This window comes from Camelus dromedarius, chromosome 20 (assembly GCF_036321535.1).
Source record: "Camelus dromedarius isolate mCamDro1 chromosome 20, mCamDro1.pat, whole genome shotgun sequence".
Taxonomy (NCBI): Eukaryota; Metazoa; Chordata; class Mammalia; order Artiodactyla; family Camelidae; genus Camelus; species Camelus dromedarius.
In genome coordinates, this window is record NC_087455.1 from 8549656 (window position 1) to 8563813 (window position 14158).

The 14158-nt window shown below is 41.0% G+C and overlaps 1 protein-coding gene across 3 annotated transcripts in view; it reads left to right on the plus strand.

The window, feature by feature from the left end:
* Positions 1-14158, plus strand: part of ADCY8 (adenylate cyclase 8) — a 188916-nt gene that overhangs the window by 146517 nt on the left and 28241 nt on the right. For all 3 annotated transcript variants that reach the window (XM_031439644.2, XM_010988790.3, XM_010988791.3), the window contains one exon: positions 7973-8145. In XM_031439644.2, coding sequence (XP_031295504.1) covers positions 7973-8145 — 173 coding nt within the window. The remainder of the gene's footprint in view (positions 1-7972; positions 8146-14158) is intronic.

A 14158-nucleotide genomic window follows, 5' to 3' on the forward strand; every position in this document is an offset into this window, starting at 1 on the left:
TCTATTTCCTTAACTGCAAAATGAGGCTGAAAGCAATAACTTCCTCATGGGTGGTTGTGAGGATTAAGTGAATTAATCCATGAAAAGTGTTTAGAGCCACAACACATGGCACAAAACACCTGCTAATTAAGTGACAGCCATGATTTACTTACCAAGTGAAAAGGTTTTGAGCCTGTTTACCTATCAGTTACCTACCTCTACCACTGTGTTAATAGATCATTTACATTAGGAAACATACTCATTAAAGAGAAATGTTAAAAAGTGAGATAAAATAAATGAATCAGAGGTTTAATATTTACCTCCTTCGAAGTATCATCTTGCCCAGGTGTCAGCAAACTATGGCCACAGGCCAAATTCTGCCTGCCACTTGTTTTGTAGATAAAGTTTTATTGGGGCACAAACACACCCACTTATAAGCAATGTCTATGGCTGCCTTTATACTAATTTACCGGCAGATCTGAGTAGTTGCAACAGAGGTGGTGTGGCCCATTAAGCCAAAAATACTTACTGTCTGGCCCTGACAGACAAAGTTTCCCAGCTCCTGACATTCCCTCGGGTGCAGGAATCCCACTGGTCTAAAAGATGGGCATCTGGGCTCTTTCCACCACCAGCTGCTACAGCCACCTGTTTTGACCTACCATTTGCTGTCCTGTTCTATGTGACTGCGCTTCTCTACCGAAGGATTTGTCTACCAAACTAGGATGAATCAGATATTCAAACCTTCTAAAAGACTTAATCTGCACAACCACCTCCCCTCACTCACAAGTGTGTGTCCTCACACAAATCATTTCATCTCTGTGAGCCTTGGTTCTCTCACCTGTATACCAGACGTATCTACCTCACCCCATGATAAATGATTGTCAGTCCAGAAGCATATTATTCTGGATGATGTGAAATAAACATAAGAATCTGTTATAATATATGCTACAAAGTATAATTTGTTTCTAAACTGGAGCTTGCCAATTACCAAAAAAAAGAGTAACGATTCCGGAAAGGACAGTGAAGAAAGCTAAATTCTGACTATGATTTGAGAAGTAGTCTAGGGGAGCGAAGAGGCACAGATTTGTAAAGTGAATGACAGTCACATGTGCAAACCCAGAGTATCATTGTCTCAAGCACCAGAATGTGGTTCTCAGGAAGCTCAATGGGGAGAGCTTCGTTTTACAATCAAGCCCCTTTATTACTTGCTCTGGCACATTTGAATCAATAGTCAGCTGGACTTGCAGGAGCAGTCAGAGTATGCTATGGTTTTAAAGGATCCCTGAGAGCCAGTTTTCCCCAGAGCTGTAATCATCTCTGTCTTTGTATCCCGGTGCTTTCTCCCATTTCTCCCCCATGTATTCAGGTCCTACTCAGCTTCAAGCTTCTCCTTTTCAAAATGAGTTCTTTGGTGGACCCAATCCCTTCAGATTATTTCCTGCCATCTCACATGCCCTTAAGGCATCTTCTTAGTACTCACACTCCATCCTTTCTATAATTTATTTATCTAGCTGAGACAGTCTTCCAACCTTTCAAATTTATAAATTGCTCTAAGGAGAAAAGACAATATTGTATAGTTATTTAATATTACCCAAAGGGCATAGCACAGGACAGAGCCTTCAATCTGTTTAATAATTTTTCTTAAATTTATTTCCAATGGAGTAGCAGAGATAAGATTTGCCTTCCCACCTGAAACAACTAAAAACAAACAAAATATATGAAACAATAGTTTTCAAGACACAGGGCATCAGGTATTGAAGGACAGTGATCCCTGAAAGACAGGAAGTAAATGAAACGAGTCTTTTGATTGCTTGAACATTATCTTGCTTTAAGAGAATTTTTAGACGTGGTTCAGGTTGGGAGAATCCAGATGGAAACTAGTTCAATCCCTGATTTGAGGTGATAGAGGTGAGAATCTGGGGAGACCAACATGGCTAGAGTTTGCAGGACACATGACCAGAGAGAAGAAAAGTTGCAGAGACAGAAAAACTCAGAGATCTGCAGAGGGTCCAGTCAGTGAGGAAACTACACTATGCTTGGGAAAGAACAGCCTGAAAGGATTGGTGCCTGGTGCCCACACAGGGCTGGGAATAGTGACTTTTCCCGCCAGCCAGACTGGAAAACATCATAGTTCATGGGACATTAGGCAGAGCAATCAGAAGGGTCTCGCTTCAGTAATGTGCAATAATTATCCCTAAATTATATGCTGCTCTAATTCTTCCTTTAAAAAATTCTTAAAAGTAAGACCAAAAGTCTACGAAGACACTTCTTCTTTTTTTAGATCCAAATGTTTATTTTTTGTGTTACAAGAATGAAAGTAAATCCAATCAGATAATGAAATAAACATACGAGGCAATTGGTCTTTGAGTAGGGATAAATTACTCTAAAAGAAATGAATCCTAGATAATTTTCCCTTCAAGTCAAGCATCTTGTTGCTTAATAAATTTTTTGTTTGGAAAAAATAATGAGAAATGTTTTATATTAGAAAATATGAAGAAGTTATATTTGTGTATTGGAAAAGAATGTTCATAACAACCTTCCTGTAAAGCCGAAAACTAGAAACAACCAAATGTCTGTAAGTAGATGAAAGGATAAACAAACTGTGGAATATTCGCCTGTTGAACTACTACCCATCAGTAGAAGGGAATGATCTATTGACAGATGTGCAATAACGTGGATGAATCCCAAGATCATTAAGCTAAGGGAAATAAACAAAACAAAGACAGTATGCACTTGTATGGTCCCATTGATTGAAAACTCTAGAAGATGCAAATTGATACACAGTAACAGAAAAAAGTCAGTGGTTGCGTGGGGAGGAGGGGTAAGGATGTGGGAGGGAAATTATAAAGGGACACAATGAAACTTGGGCAGGTGTTCCTTTTCTTGATGGTGATGGTTTCAAAGATGTGTACAAATACTGAATCTTTTCAAAGGTATGCATTAGATCTACGCAGTTCATTGTAGGTCACTCATAACTCAATAAAGCTATCTTTAAAACTGAGCACAAAAGAGGAGTCAGAAAGACAGGCAGAGAAAAGTGAGGAGCAGAATTACAGAGGGTCTGTCAGAAACCGGCAGTCAGAAAATTTTGACTTAAATTCCAGCTCCGATGCTTATAACTGTGGTCTTGAGCAAGTTACTCAAGCTCTGAGCCTCATTTCCACACTGGGGATAATGATTGTGGATACGTCACAGGGTTATCATGAGACTTTGAAAAAAAATGCATGTGTACATTTACTATCATTTCTTGTGCATAATGCTCATTAAACATCAGTCATTATGATGACAATGACAAAGATGAAGGAAGAAAGAAGGGGACTTTAAAAAGGAAGACAAAAGGAAAAAAAAGCAAGAAGGAGCAAAAAGAGAGGAAAAGAAACAATTAAGAGTCAATCGGTAATAAAACAAATAAGCAGATTTTTTAAATTCCAAAAGTGGCTGTAAAAATTAGTGCCTCCCTAAACTCTTGCCTTCATTTCTCTGGTTAACTCCTCAGGTAGGAATCAGCACCCTGAGTGATTTTGGAGGAAAATGTATTCACTGTGATCTAAAATCACCAGCTGGTATTCAGGATAAAATTAGATTTTCCCAAACTTCCACACAGATAGGCCCACCACCAAATAATTCAAACAAAGAATAGCTCAAAGAAATTGTCAAATCGCTCCACTGTCATTTCAGAACGTTTTCTAGTTGAACAGAGGGATGTTGTATAAGCTCATTTGGCTCCTACACTGAGCCAGTTTTATGTTATGGCTAAATACATAGAGGAGATCATTTTGTTTTTTTCCCCAAATGATAATTAATTTTTGGAATTGCCTTTCCCAACAAAGAGGCAAAAGCTATAATAACACAATGTTATCCAAAAACCAACAAGTCCTATCTCACTGAAGCTTAGATTCCAAGACTTTAAGGACATTAACTGTGCATGGGAGACGGAATAGGTCTGAATGGTTAAGGCTGTGTGGTGAAATAGAATGAGCACAAACTCTTCTGCCATTTACTAGCTGAGTAGCCTTGGGCAAGTCATCTAACCTCTCTGAGCCTCAGTTTCCTCATCTGTATAATGGAATTGTTAATATCTTGTAAGATTATTTGGATGACAGATAGAGATAATATGCATGAAACACTCAATAAATGTTAGTTTCTTTCTTCTCTCCCTCTCTTTCTTAAGGGCTTTGGTAACTAAGAGTAAATAGTGCCTGTCCAAGTAGAGGTTTGAGTTTAAAGAAGAGGATACAGATGTAACAATTTTTTTTTAATGCACAAGGTTTTGTGCTCTAAAACGTGAGATTACCTACATAATTATGTGTACTAAAAATCTGAGCAAGCCACAGTTTCATAGCAATATCAATCTTCTGGCCTCACCAATTATTTACAAAATGGTGACCACCTTGAGTTGGATCACTCTCAGGGATCCAGATCCTTCCAGACCCTCAGTTGTTGCCCAGGTCAAGGGAGTAGTCCAACAAGGCCACCACGTTCCTCTCTGCTACTTGTTCTTAGCTGACGGCATCTGCTTCCTAGGTATGTTCAACAATGTCAAATCATCACCCTCTGGGAACACATTTGATTTTTGGAAGTCACCAAGATGAGTTATCTGGCTGGACATCACCATTTAGGCAGCAAATACAGAGAGATTGCATTTTTGGTATTTTTCAAAAATAGACTCTGAAGATAATGTATAGGTGTCTGAGCTCAGTTGTTAAAGAATCGTGGTTGAGATGAGCACATAGTCCCCCAAGTTGACTAAGTTGAATTGACCTATAAGCATCATCAAGAAAAGCATCATTGTTTTATTTATTTTTCTAAATTATGAAGTGATGCCTTTCCATAAGAAATAGCTGTTTGCCTGCTCATTGATTAGGTTTTGCTTCATAGTTATAATGTAGATGTCATTAACATACATATGTCTTCTTGTGGATTAGTATGAAGTTAAAATATTGACTGAGACTGTAGTCCCTTCTAGGAAATAACCACAAGAGTCCATCTGTCCTCAACCCAAGTCAGACGTAAACAGCACGTCTGCTTATGGAATTTAAACGCAGTTTTGACAGATCCGAGTTAACAGCTACAATGAACTAGAGAGCATTCATTATTCTTCCCCTAGTATGGAAAAAAAAAAGGTCAACCATGGAAAGCAGGGTCTAAAATAAGACAAAACACAGTAAGAATGTACCAGAGCCCCAAGCACACTCAAAATGCCCCCTTTCCCCTACCTAACACAATCCAGTAAACAGCTTGGAGAGTCAGGTCAGTTACCTCCACCTGGCACCTGTGGTGACCCCAGGTTCAAGACAACCTCATTCCTGGACCGTGAGGGGAGTCAGGGCTCAGGGAGAAGCAGAGCAGCCTCTGTTGTTGGCCTGTGAGCCTTCACAGTGCTGCTGGTACCAAGACTTATAATTGCTAAGAATTAGGTTCTGTGTGAATCAGCAAGTTTGGGTCCTTTCTTTGAATGACAGTGACTCCTTCTTGTTCTGTGAGTTCACAATGCTGTAGGATGTGGGCCACAACCAAATGGCTACAGACACTCCAGTGGATGCGATTGGTGTGGACAGATGCTCGAGATCTTCTTTGAGTCATCATTGTGTAAAATTCTTCTTTCTGTTTCTTCTAAGGGGAAAATGTGTTCATACTGCCATGGTAATTTATGAAAATTATGACCATGTCCTGACATTCAGGTGGCGCCTTCCAGCCTGGCACCATGCTTGGTGCCCAGCAGGTCCTAAATGCCTGCTTTAGTTTGTAAAATGCTTGTTTCAAGCAAACAGAATCAGATATTGCTGCACTTAACACTTTGAACTGTTGATGTTTCCACGTCTCATTCACAGTTTAGACCTTGACTTCCTTCAGGCTTGGGCCGTTTCCTTGAATTCCCAGGGCCTAGCACCATGCTTTGATTACAACAGCCATGCAATAAATGTTCATTATATTTCTAATATTTAGCTGTTGTGCCCTCTTAGGTTTTTGCTCAAGGGAACAATCATCTCATGGCTTTTGACCTTATAAGTGATTCATGATTTGCATTGACAAAGCTATGCATGACCTTTGCTTGTGATGCAAGTAACAATGAAACAGTTCCCCTCAGATCAATTCCTCTTTCCTCCATTTGTTAAAATGGAAGATCTTGGTAGTTTCTCTGGATAGAAAAAAGATAAACTCTGAAAAATGAACTAGTTATTGCCTTCTCACTTCACTCACAGCTTCCTGCACAGAGGCATCAGGACAAGTTACCAAACAATCTTGCCAAGGGAAGATCTTTCAGGAGAGTTGAAGAAAGCTTATCATTCCATTGGAGACAAGGACATAATTGGATTTATTAGGATATGAAGAAACAAAAGTAAAGGATGCCCCAGACACCAGGCTCCTTAAAGGCAGGGCAGTGCCTTATTCATTTCTGGGTCCACCTCGTGCACCATGATGGTACTTGTCCTTTGCCCTCAGGGGCAACTCAGTTAGGGTGCTGTCCACATTTGTTGGTATCACTGCCCTTGTTGAAAGTAGACACAAATGAGTCAGTTGGCTTAAGAAATCAGTGATTCAGTAGTTGCTCGGGGATTTCCGGAAATTCTTACCCATTTCCTCTGCCCTTCACAGAAATTGTCTCTTCATGTAATAAGAGAGAGAAGACAGTCGGTTTCTGGAAGGAGCCATACATAACAGGGCTAGAATGGATTTTTAAAATCATTAAGCCCTATATGCCCACTAGAATTACATTCACATTGGCAGGTTGTATCCAGATATCCTAGGGGCAATGTTCTAGTTATGAGAACTTGAACCATTTGCTTAAGCTGTATGAGACTCAGTTGCTTCCCCTATAAAATGGAAATTATGATTCCCATCTTGATCAGTTACTTTGAAAACTGCAAGAGAAGACGTGTATAAACACCAGAAGTACCACCACCAAGCGGGACTTTGATGATGCGAGTTTTATCCTTTTTCTCCTACTAGATAGTCAGAGTCCAAACCTACCATCCAGAAGGACACTGTGGGATTCTTCTACAAGGAAATGGGCGGAGGCGCTCCCTATAGAAGGCTGAAAGCCACCTGCACGGACTGACATATGGGGGCCACTCCAACATTACAGCCCTTGAGTGGTTCCAAACTGGCCCACTGAGCAGCTGCTTCTAACACAGGGTGGCAGATATTACGCTGGGTGGTGATGTATGCTATGGAGGAATGAGGCCATGTCCGGAAGCACCTGGAGAGATGCATGAAGGCTTCTCATAGGAGAAGACACCAGAGGAGTAAGGCTTAGTTACCTGGATGAGATTTGAGCAACAGGACACAAGATACAAAACACCAAGGCACAGGAGAGTGGGGAAAGAGCTGTGGGAGACAGCAAGTAGACAGTGAGGCTAGACCATAAGGTGGGGTTTGGAAAGTGAAAGGAAATCCATATATGATGGCCTCGAGGGTTTTGCTGTGCAGGAAGGAGAACATAATTTGAGGGAATAGAGAGCAATGAAAAGACTTCAAGTTAGGGAGTAACGTGATCAGATCTGTGTCTTGGAAATACTGGATAGGGAATAAGAGTGTGTATTTAGTGAGGATTGAGAGCTAGAAGCAGATAGAGCTGCCAGAAAATGGTTTCAAATCTACAGGTGAAAGCTAAAGCAGAAACAAAGTAGAGGGAGACGAGTAGGTGGATGTGAGATTTATTAAGAAAGTAAAATCTACAGACTTAGGATGACCCAGCTGTGGAATGTGGGGGAAAGAAAGACAACAAAGATGAGATCAAGGTTTCTGGCTTGAGGAATGGTGCGAATGGTTCCCCCAAGATAGGGAACAGAGATTTGGGGAGCTGCTAAGGAAATGATGAGTTCAATGTGGGAGTTGAATTTGAGGAGTTGGAGTTTGAGGACGGCCTGAGACTTCCGAACGGAGATGCTCAGTAAACATCTGTATTAGGAGACCTACTGGCATTCATGACTAGGAGGATGACCCTCCCACATTCCTACTGAATTTGACCACCTACCTTCTCTGTTTCCAGTACTTCGTCTTCACGGGGGTGCTGGCCATGGTGACATGTGCGGTTTTCCTCCGACTTAATTCCGTCCTGAAGCTGGCTGTGCTGCTGATTATGATCGCTATCTATGCCCTGCTGACTGAGACCATCTATGCAGGACTCTTTCTGCGCTACGACAACCTGAACCACAGTGGAGAGTAAGTGTCCAGTCAAATCCCTAGTTTTCAGTTTCATCATGTATTTGCATTACAGATTAATTAATGCATTAAATTTTGGACTAAATCACAGCTTAGGTGTGGCCAAATCTAATCATGGATGGTCTCTTCAACCTTAATAGCTCCAAAACTGGAGGGTTTGATTCTAATTTGGCTGTAGCAATATTAATAATAGGAGACACTGTGCATGGAGTACTTACTAGCCTCCCTGTATTTTGTTATTTTTGAAATACAGAAAAATACAAAAAAAAAACCAATATCTTAGCCTAGATTCCTTACATAACAGAGCCTGAGGCAAGCATGAAGTGCTAATGCAAACCCGGGGCAGCAGAAGTCAGGGAAAAGAGAAGTGAAGAAGAGGGTGGGAGGTAAATACTAGTTAATGCCATATTGTGCTGACCAGAATGAACTGCAAAGAGATTCAGCTGGTGCCTTGGAAGATGCGCTCATTTGGCCAATTGGAATATCCCTGTGTAGGCGGTGAGGTAAGGAAAAGCATCTCAAATGGAGGAGGGGAGAGGAATCTGCTGGCCTCTTCCCTCTCCTTTCTCCCATTGGTCGCAGTTCACGCCCCGGATGTGCTTCCTGGTGACATCACCTGGCCCCTTCCACAACCCCGGGGTAAAGCAGACCCCACACCTGCCTGGTGGAGCTTCTTCTGAGTTGGAAGTGGCGGGAGGAGCCAGACACTGAGCATGTGGCTGATCGGCCGCGGGGGCAGGAAGCACATAGGTCTCACTGAGACCAGAATAAGTGCCCAACAGTCTGAGAGAAAGAGGAGGTCAAGATAGTTCAAGAAGCCTCAGAAAATACGTCTGATGCTAATAATGTGAGCATCTATGAAGCAACCCGTGGGAATAAACAATGCTAAGAATTAGTTGTGCTTACTTCTGCATTTTTAAATGTAGAAAGCATTGCAGATATTGTTGAAGTTCCCTTCCCCAACATTGTTCTTTTGCCCTCCTCCCAAGAGTCAACATCAAATGCACTTAACATATATCCTTCCCATCTCTGTGTTTTACATATAATTAGTTATGTCTGTATTTATAAATTATTTATAAAATTCTTGTGTTGTAATGCAATATTGTATCTTTTTAGATCCATCTAGGCTCATTTCTACAGATCTGATTCCTGTTAGCTGTTGTATGTACATATTATACAATATGAACACACCAAAGTATATTTATCCTTTGACCTATTAGAAGGTTATCAATGCCTCCGTGATCATCATTGAACATGTCTCCTGGGGTTTATATCTAAAAGCACATTTGCTGGATTGTATCTTCATTTCCCACTTTTTAAAATATTGCCAAATGGCTCTCCAACAAAGTGGGAACAGTTTCTCTCTTAATAAGCAGCAGTCCTTGTAATTCCTATTGAATTTATGAGTGAGAATTTTGTCTCATCGCTTTCATTAATCGTTCCTTGATCGTGAGTAATAAGTTTGTGTATCTCTTTATTGTTGTTGATTGACCATTTTCAGTAAACTTCCAGGTCATACCCTTTGCCTGCGTTTCTATTAGGTTGTTTGCCTTTTTTTTACAGGTTTCACAAAGTTTCTTTATAAATGCTAGATATTAATTTGTGTCTGCTTTGCTTATACATCATTCACTTTACATCCATTGCCCTATTTAACCTTCACAGCAACAATCTGAGGGACATAGGCTCAGAGAGATTCCACAATTACCCAGGTGCACACAGCCCGTAGGTAACAGATGTGGATTCTAGCTCAAGTCTTTCTGCCTCCAAAGTCCATCTTTCTAAACACTGCATACATCTCTCATAGATAAGGTGAAGAATCTCTCACCATATGCCCAGGGTTCAGAGAAAGCCAAAACAGTTTCAAATTAGGTAAACTAGTTAGTGGCAGCAGATGTCCCATGGCCAAGCAGAAACCAGCACAAAAGGAGGCAAAGAGATGTATGAACAAAATAGGCCACCTTTGTGGCAAAATAAAGACTAAACCATCTAAAATCTATTCATTCCAAGGGAAACACTGTATTAGTGGAGCATTAATGGAGCAAACCAGGGCTTTGGCTTCAAATCCAGACTCTCCTGAATTAGAAATTACCCTCCCATCTCTGGATCTCAGTGAAATGGAATAACTAAACTGCTATGGGGCTGCGTGAGGCTCTGATGTGCCTGGCACAGAGTAGGTAACCAATATCTGTTCATTCCTGTCCCCCCCCCCTCCTTTTTAGGAGAGAGGTTTCGTTCTAAATTTTGTTTTGCGCTGTTAAGGAAACACTTACAGTTAAATTATTAAGTAGGATTGTGAAAGTAAGCGTAATCCCAGATCCACTGCTGCTGACGTTCAGGTGCTTTTCTCAGCTTCTTCCTGGCTCAAGGTCAATCATCGGTTCATCTTGCATTGACTCACACTCTGCTATCAACAGAATTAAATTAAGAAGGCATGGAAGAGCTCGTCCAGCCCTTCCCTCTCAGCTGAGTTATAAATCAGCAGGTCAGCAGTCACTGTGCATCCATTTGGCAGCCACGGTCTGCTCGTGCTGTTGGGATTCAGCCAGCCCTCTAGGAGCTCACATTGGTTCAGGGCATTCCTGCTGGTTGTTCCTGGGGGTCAGGTACAACTCTGGGAAAGTACAGAGAACCTTGCAGAGGGCAGCCTGTCTGCTTCCACATTGAGATGATCCCAAATACCACAGATTCTCCCTCTGCTCCTGAGGCCCTCTCCACGACAACCCCCTATGACACTGAGCCCAGAACAGGTGGGGCACCCTCACTCCCAATATCTTATTAGTCCCTAGAGATGCATCCTCTTCAGCATCCCTTGTAGTGAAGACTATATCATGACACTTGCGAGTACAGGCTTAGGAACTAAACTACCTATGTTCAAATCCCAGCTCCATCATCGGCCAGCTGTGTGCAAATTAGGTACAAGTGACAACTCTCTAAGCCCTGTTTTCCCATCCATAAAGTGGGGATAATAATGGTTCCTATGTTGTAGTAACAGATGAGAGATCAGCTGTGATCATGGAAACTTAGCACAGGGCCTGGCATAGAATAGGCACTTGATTAATACTAACAATTATCATTGGACATGACTCCTTCTATACCACAAAAACTGCTATTCTAGAAATATCCTTACTCTCATCTCTGGACTGTAGTACCCTAAGTGACGTCCCAGCCTCCACTCTCAGTCCACCATCCTCAATGCCATCAAAGCCATCTGGCCAACTCATTATCCTTCTTAAAATCTTAAGGTGCTCCCTGTTGCCTCTAAGGAGCTAGAAGTTCTACCTGTTTGTCAAGAACTTCAAAACTCTCTCTGGAGTCCCACTGACTTCTCCAGTCTTATCTCCTCCAACTCCATAGGTCACCCCTGTAGCCCGTATTCCTGCCATGGGAAACCAGGTGCTGTTTACCAAATGAGCTTCTGCATATACTGAACCCCCATCTGATATGTCCATCTTTTTCCGACCCATCATACTCAAGGACTTCTTCCTCAGGGAAGCCCTGTTTGAATCATTCCTCTTTTTCTAACCTGTGCACATAATTTTTTTTATCATTGCAGTTTGTTACAATTTCCATGTCTTCCTCTTCCATTAGAATAGGAGCTTCTGAGGGAATGGGCTAGTACTCGTGTTCGTATTTGGGGCACTTAGTGGAGAATCTGGCAGCAGGTGTTCAATTAAATATTTGTTGAAAGAAATGTAAAATGAATGAGTGACTGGTAGAATGTCAGCTCATTTGGAATCATAGTATGCTATTAACCATAGTGAGCTAAGTGTCATCTACCTAAAGCCCTGGGATTTTTGCTCACCGTCACCCATAAACCATGTGCTCCCCATTCTGTAAGCACAATTTGCTTTCAGACTTAAGTGTCACACCTTTGCTATGGGCTTTGCTAGGCCCTGCAAACTCAGAGATGAATAAAACACTACAAGGAACTTACGGGCAAGCAATTATAAGTAAGTGCATCTTGGAGGGCAGGGTGGCTACTGAAAAGCATCACTGAGGTCTGGATTGATAGCCAGCCTTCATCACTCACTAGATCCGTGAACTGGAGCGTGTCACTTAACATCTGGGTCTCAGTTTCTTCTTCACTAGAATAGGGATAATAATATTTTAAGTGTTGACATGTATGAAAGCAGGCAATGTATGCAGAGTTGTTAGAGGTATGGCATAAATCTGCACTAAGCAAATGCAGTCATTAGTATGGCAACAGAATAAAAGATAAATTCAAACTGGCTGGTTTATTTTGGGTTTCACGGGAGGGAAACTAATAACTACATTAAAATTTGGCATCGGATACATGATGGCTAATGCTCTGAACTTGGTGCCTGAGATGTGAATTCTCATCCTGGCTGATACAAATCTGCTGTGTGACCTTGAGCAAGCGCCTTCTTCTCTCTGGGCCTCAGTCTTCTACCTATAAAGTAAAAGGCTTGCAAGGACTATTATACCAAGTATACATAATATGGAATAGGATGGATCCATTAAACTCACATTGCAAAGTATTTAATGATAAGGGATTGTTTTCATAATACATAATAAGCCCAAAAGTAGGTTGCAAAACTGTATGAACCATACAATCCTAAATTTGTAAACATAACTATGTTTTTGCCTGAAAGAAAAGGAAATGACATTGAGTTGATTCCAAAATATTAACTGTTGTCTGGGTGGTGGGCTTAAGGACAATTTTTATTTATTTATTTGTGAATTTGTATTAGCTTCCAAATTTACTACCATCAGCATGTGTACCTCTATAATGATTAACCCTCAAATTAAATGTAAATTTTTATGAGACATCTGATAAGATGATCTCTAAAGATTGTGATAGCCCTGAGAACTACAATATTCTACATGTGTTTTTTACTTAATTATACCCTTTTCTATTAGCATAGGGAAAGGGTAGTATTAATTCAGTGATTCTATTAATACATATAAATTATTTCAAGATGTCCTTGGTTTTATGTCTCAACCACCCAATATCTAGCAAAGTATTACAATTTTGTAAATATTTTAGCCATTTGGGTCTCTTTGGAAGTTCTTCAAATAATCATAGAAACTACAAAAATTAAAATCTCCTCTAAATTCAAATCACAGTTCTTTCTGGGTGTCCTTTGGCCTGGCTGACTTACTGTGCACATTCTGCAGTCTCCTCTCAGGTCATATTTTTTCCATCTGAAATACATCCTAAAGATTCAAAGACCGTTCATAATGTTCCTTTACTTTTCTTCCAAATTTGATCTCGTCATCTCTCTATTTTTGGTCAACCACTGCTTTCAAAATGATTCAAGAGGTATTTATGTTTTCTCTTGAAAGTATTTTTTTTAAGTGATAAATTGCTGAGCTTAAAAAAGTCTTCTGTATCACAAAGAAAAGGATATCAGAAGTGCTAGTCAGAGCAGGAGGTCAGGCTGTGTTCAAGAGGAGCTAAACATAGGACATCTCCCATTCAAACTAAGCCATGTGAACGAGTGATTTTTTAAAATGCCACCAGCAGAAGCAATATCATGTACTGGGAGTTTTACGGGGTAGAGAGAGACGGATGTGAGCCACGCACCACACCAAGCACATTACCAAGATTTGGTCAACGAATTCTCACAATTACAGAGGTAAATATTATTAGCGTCTTTCACAGGGCAAGGGACTGAGGCTCAGAGACACTGAGTGACTTGTCCAAGATCGAGCAACTGGTTTGTAGCAGACCCGAGCTTGGAACCTGGGGTCTGCATGAGTACAAAGCTCATGACTTTAATTATTTTATCAGGAATCCACAAACTTCAGGAGCCAAAGAATTAAGTGACATGAAGGAAAGGGTGGCACTGGAATGTGCATATTCCCCCAAACAAGCACTATGGTGACTGGGACTGAATGAATCCTAGTCCCTAAAATTCTGAATGACAATATTCGGCTCACAGCCCAACCCTCTTCACTTCAGCACTGGCGGTGGACAGCTCTACCTCATCTGAGCACCCTCTCCTACTTAGCCTGCATGTAGCCTCAAACTTGATTTATGATGTTTACT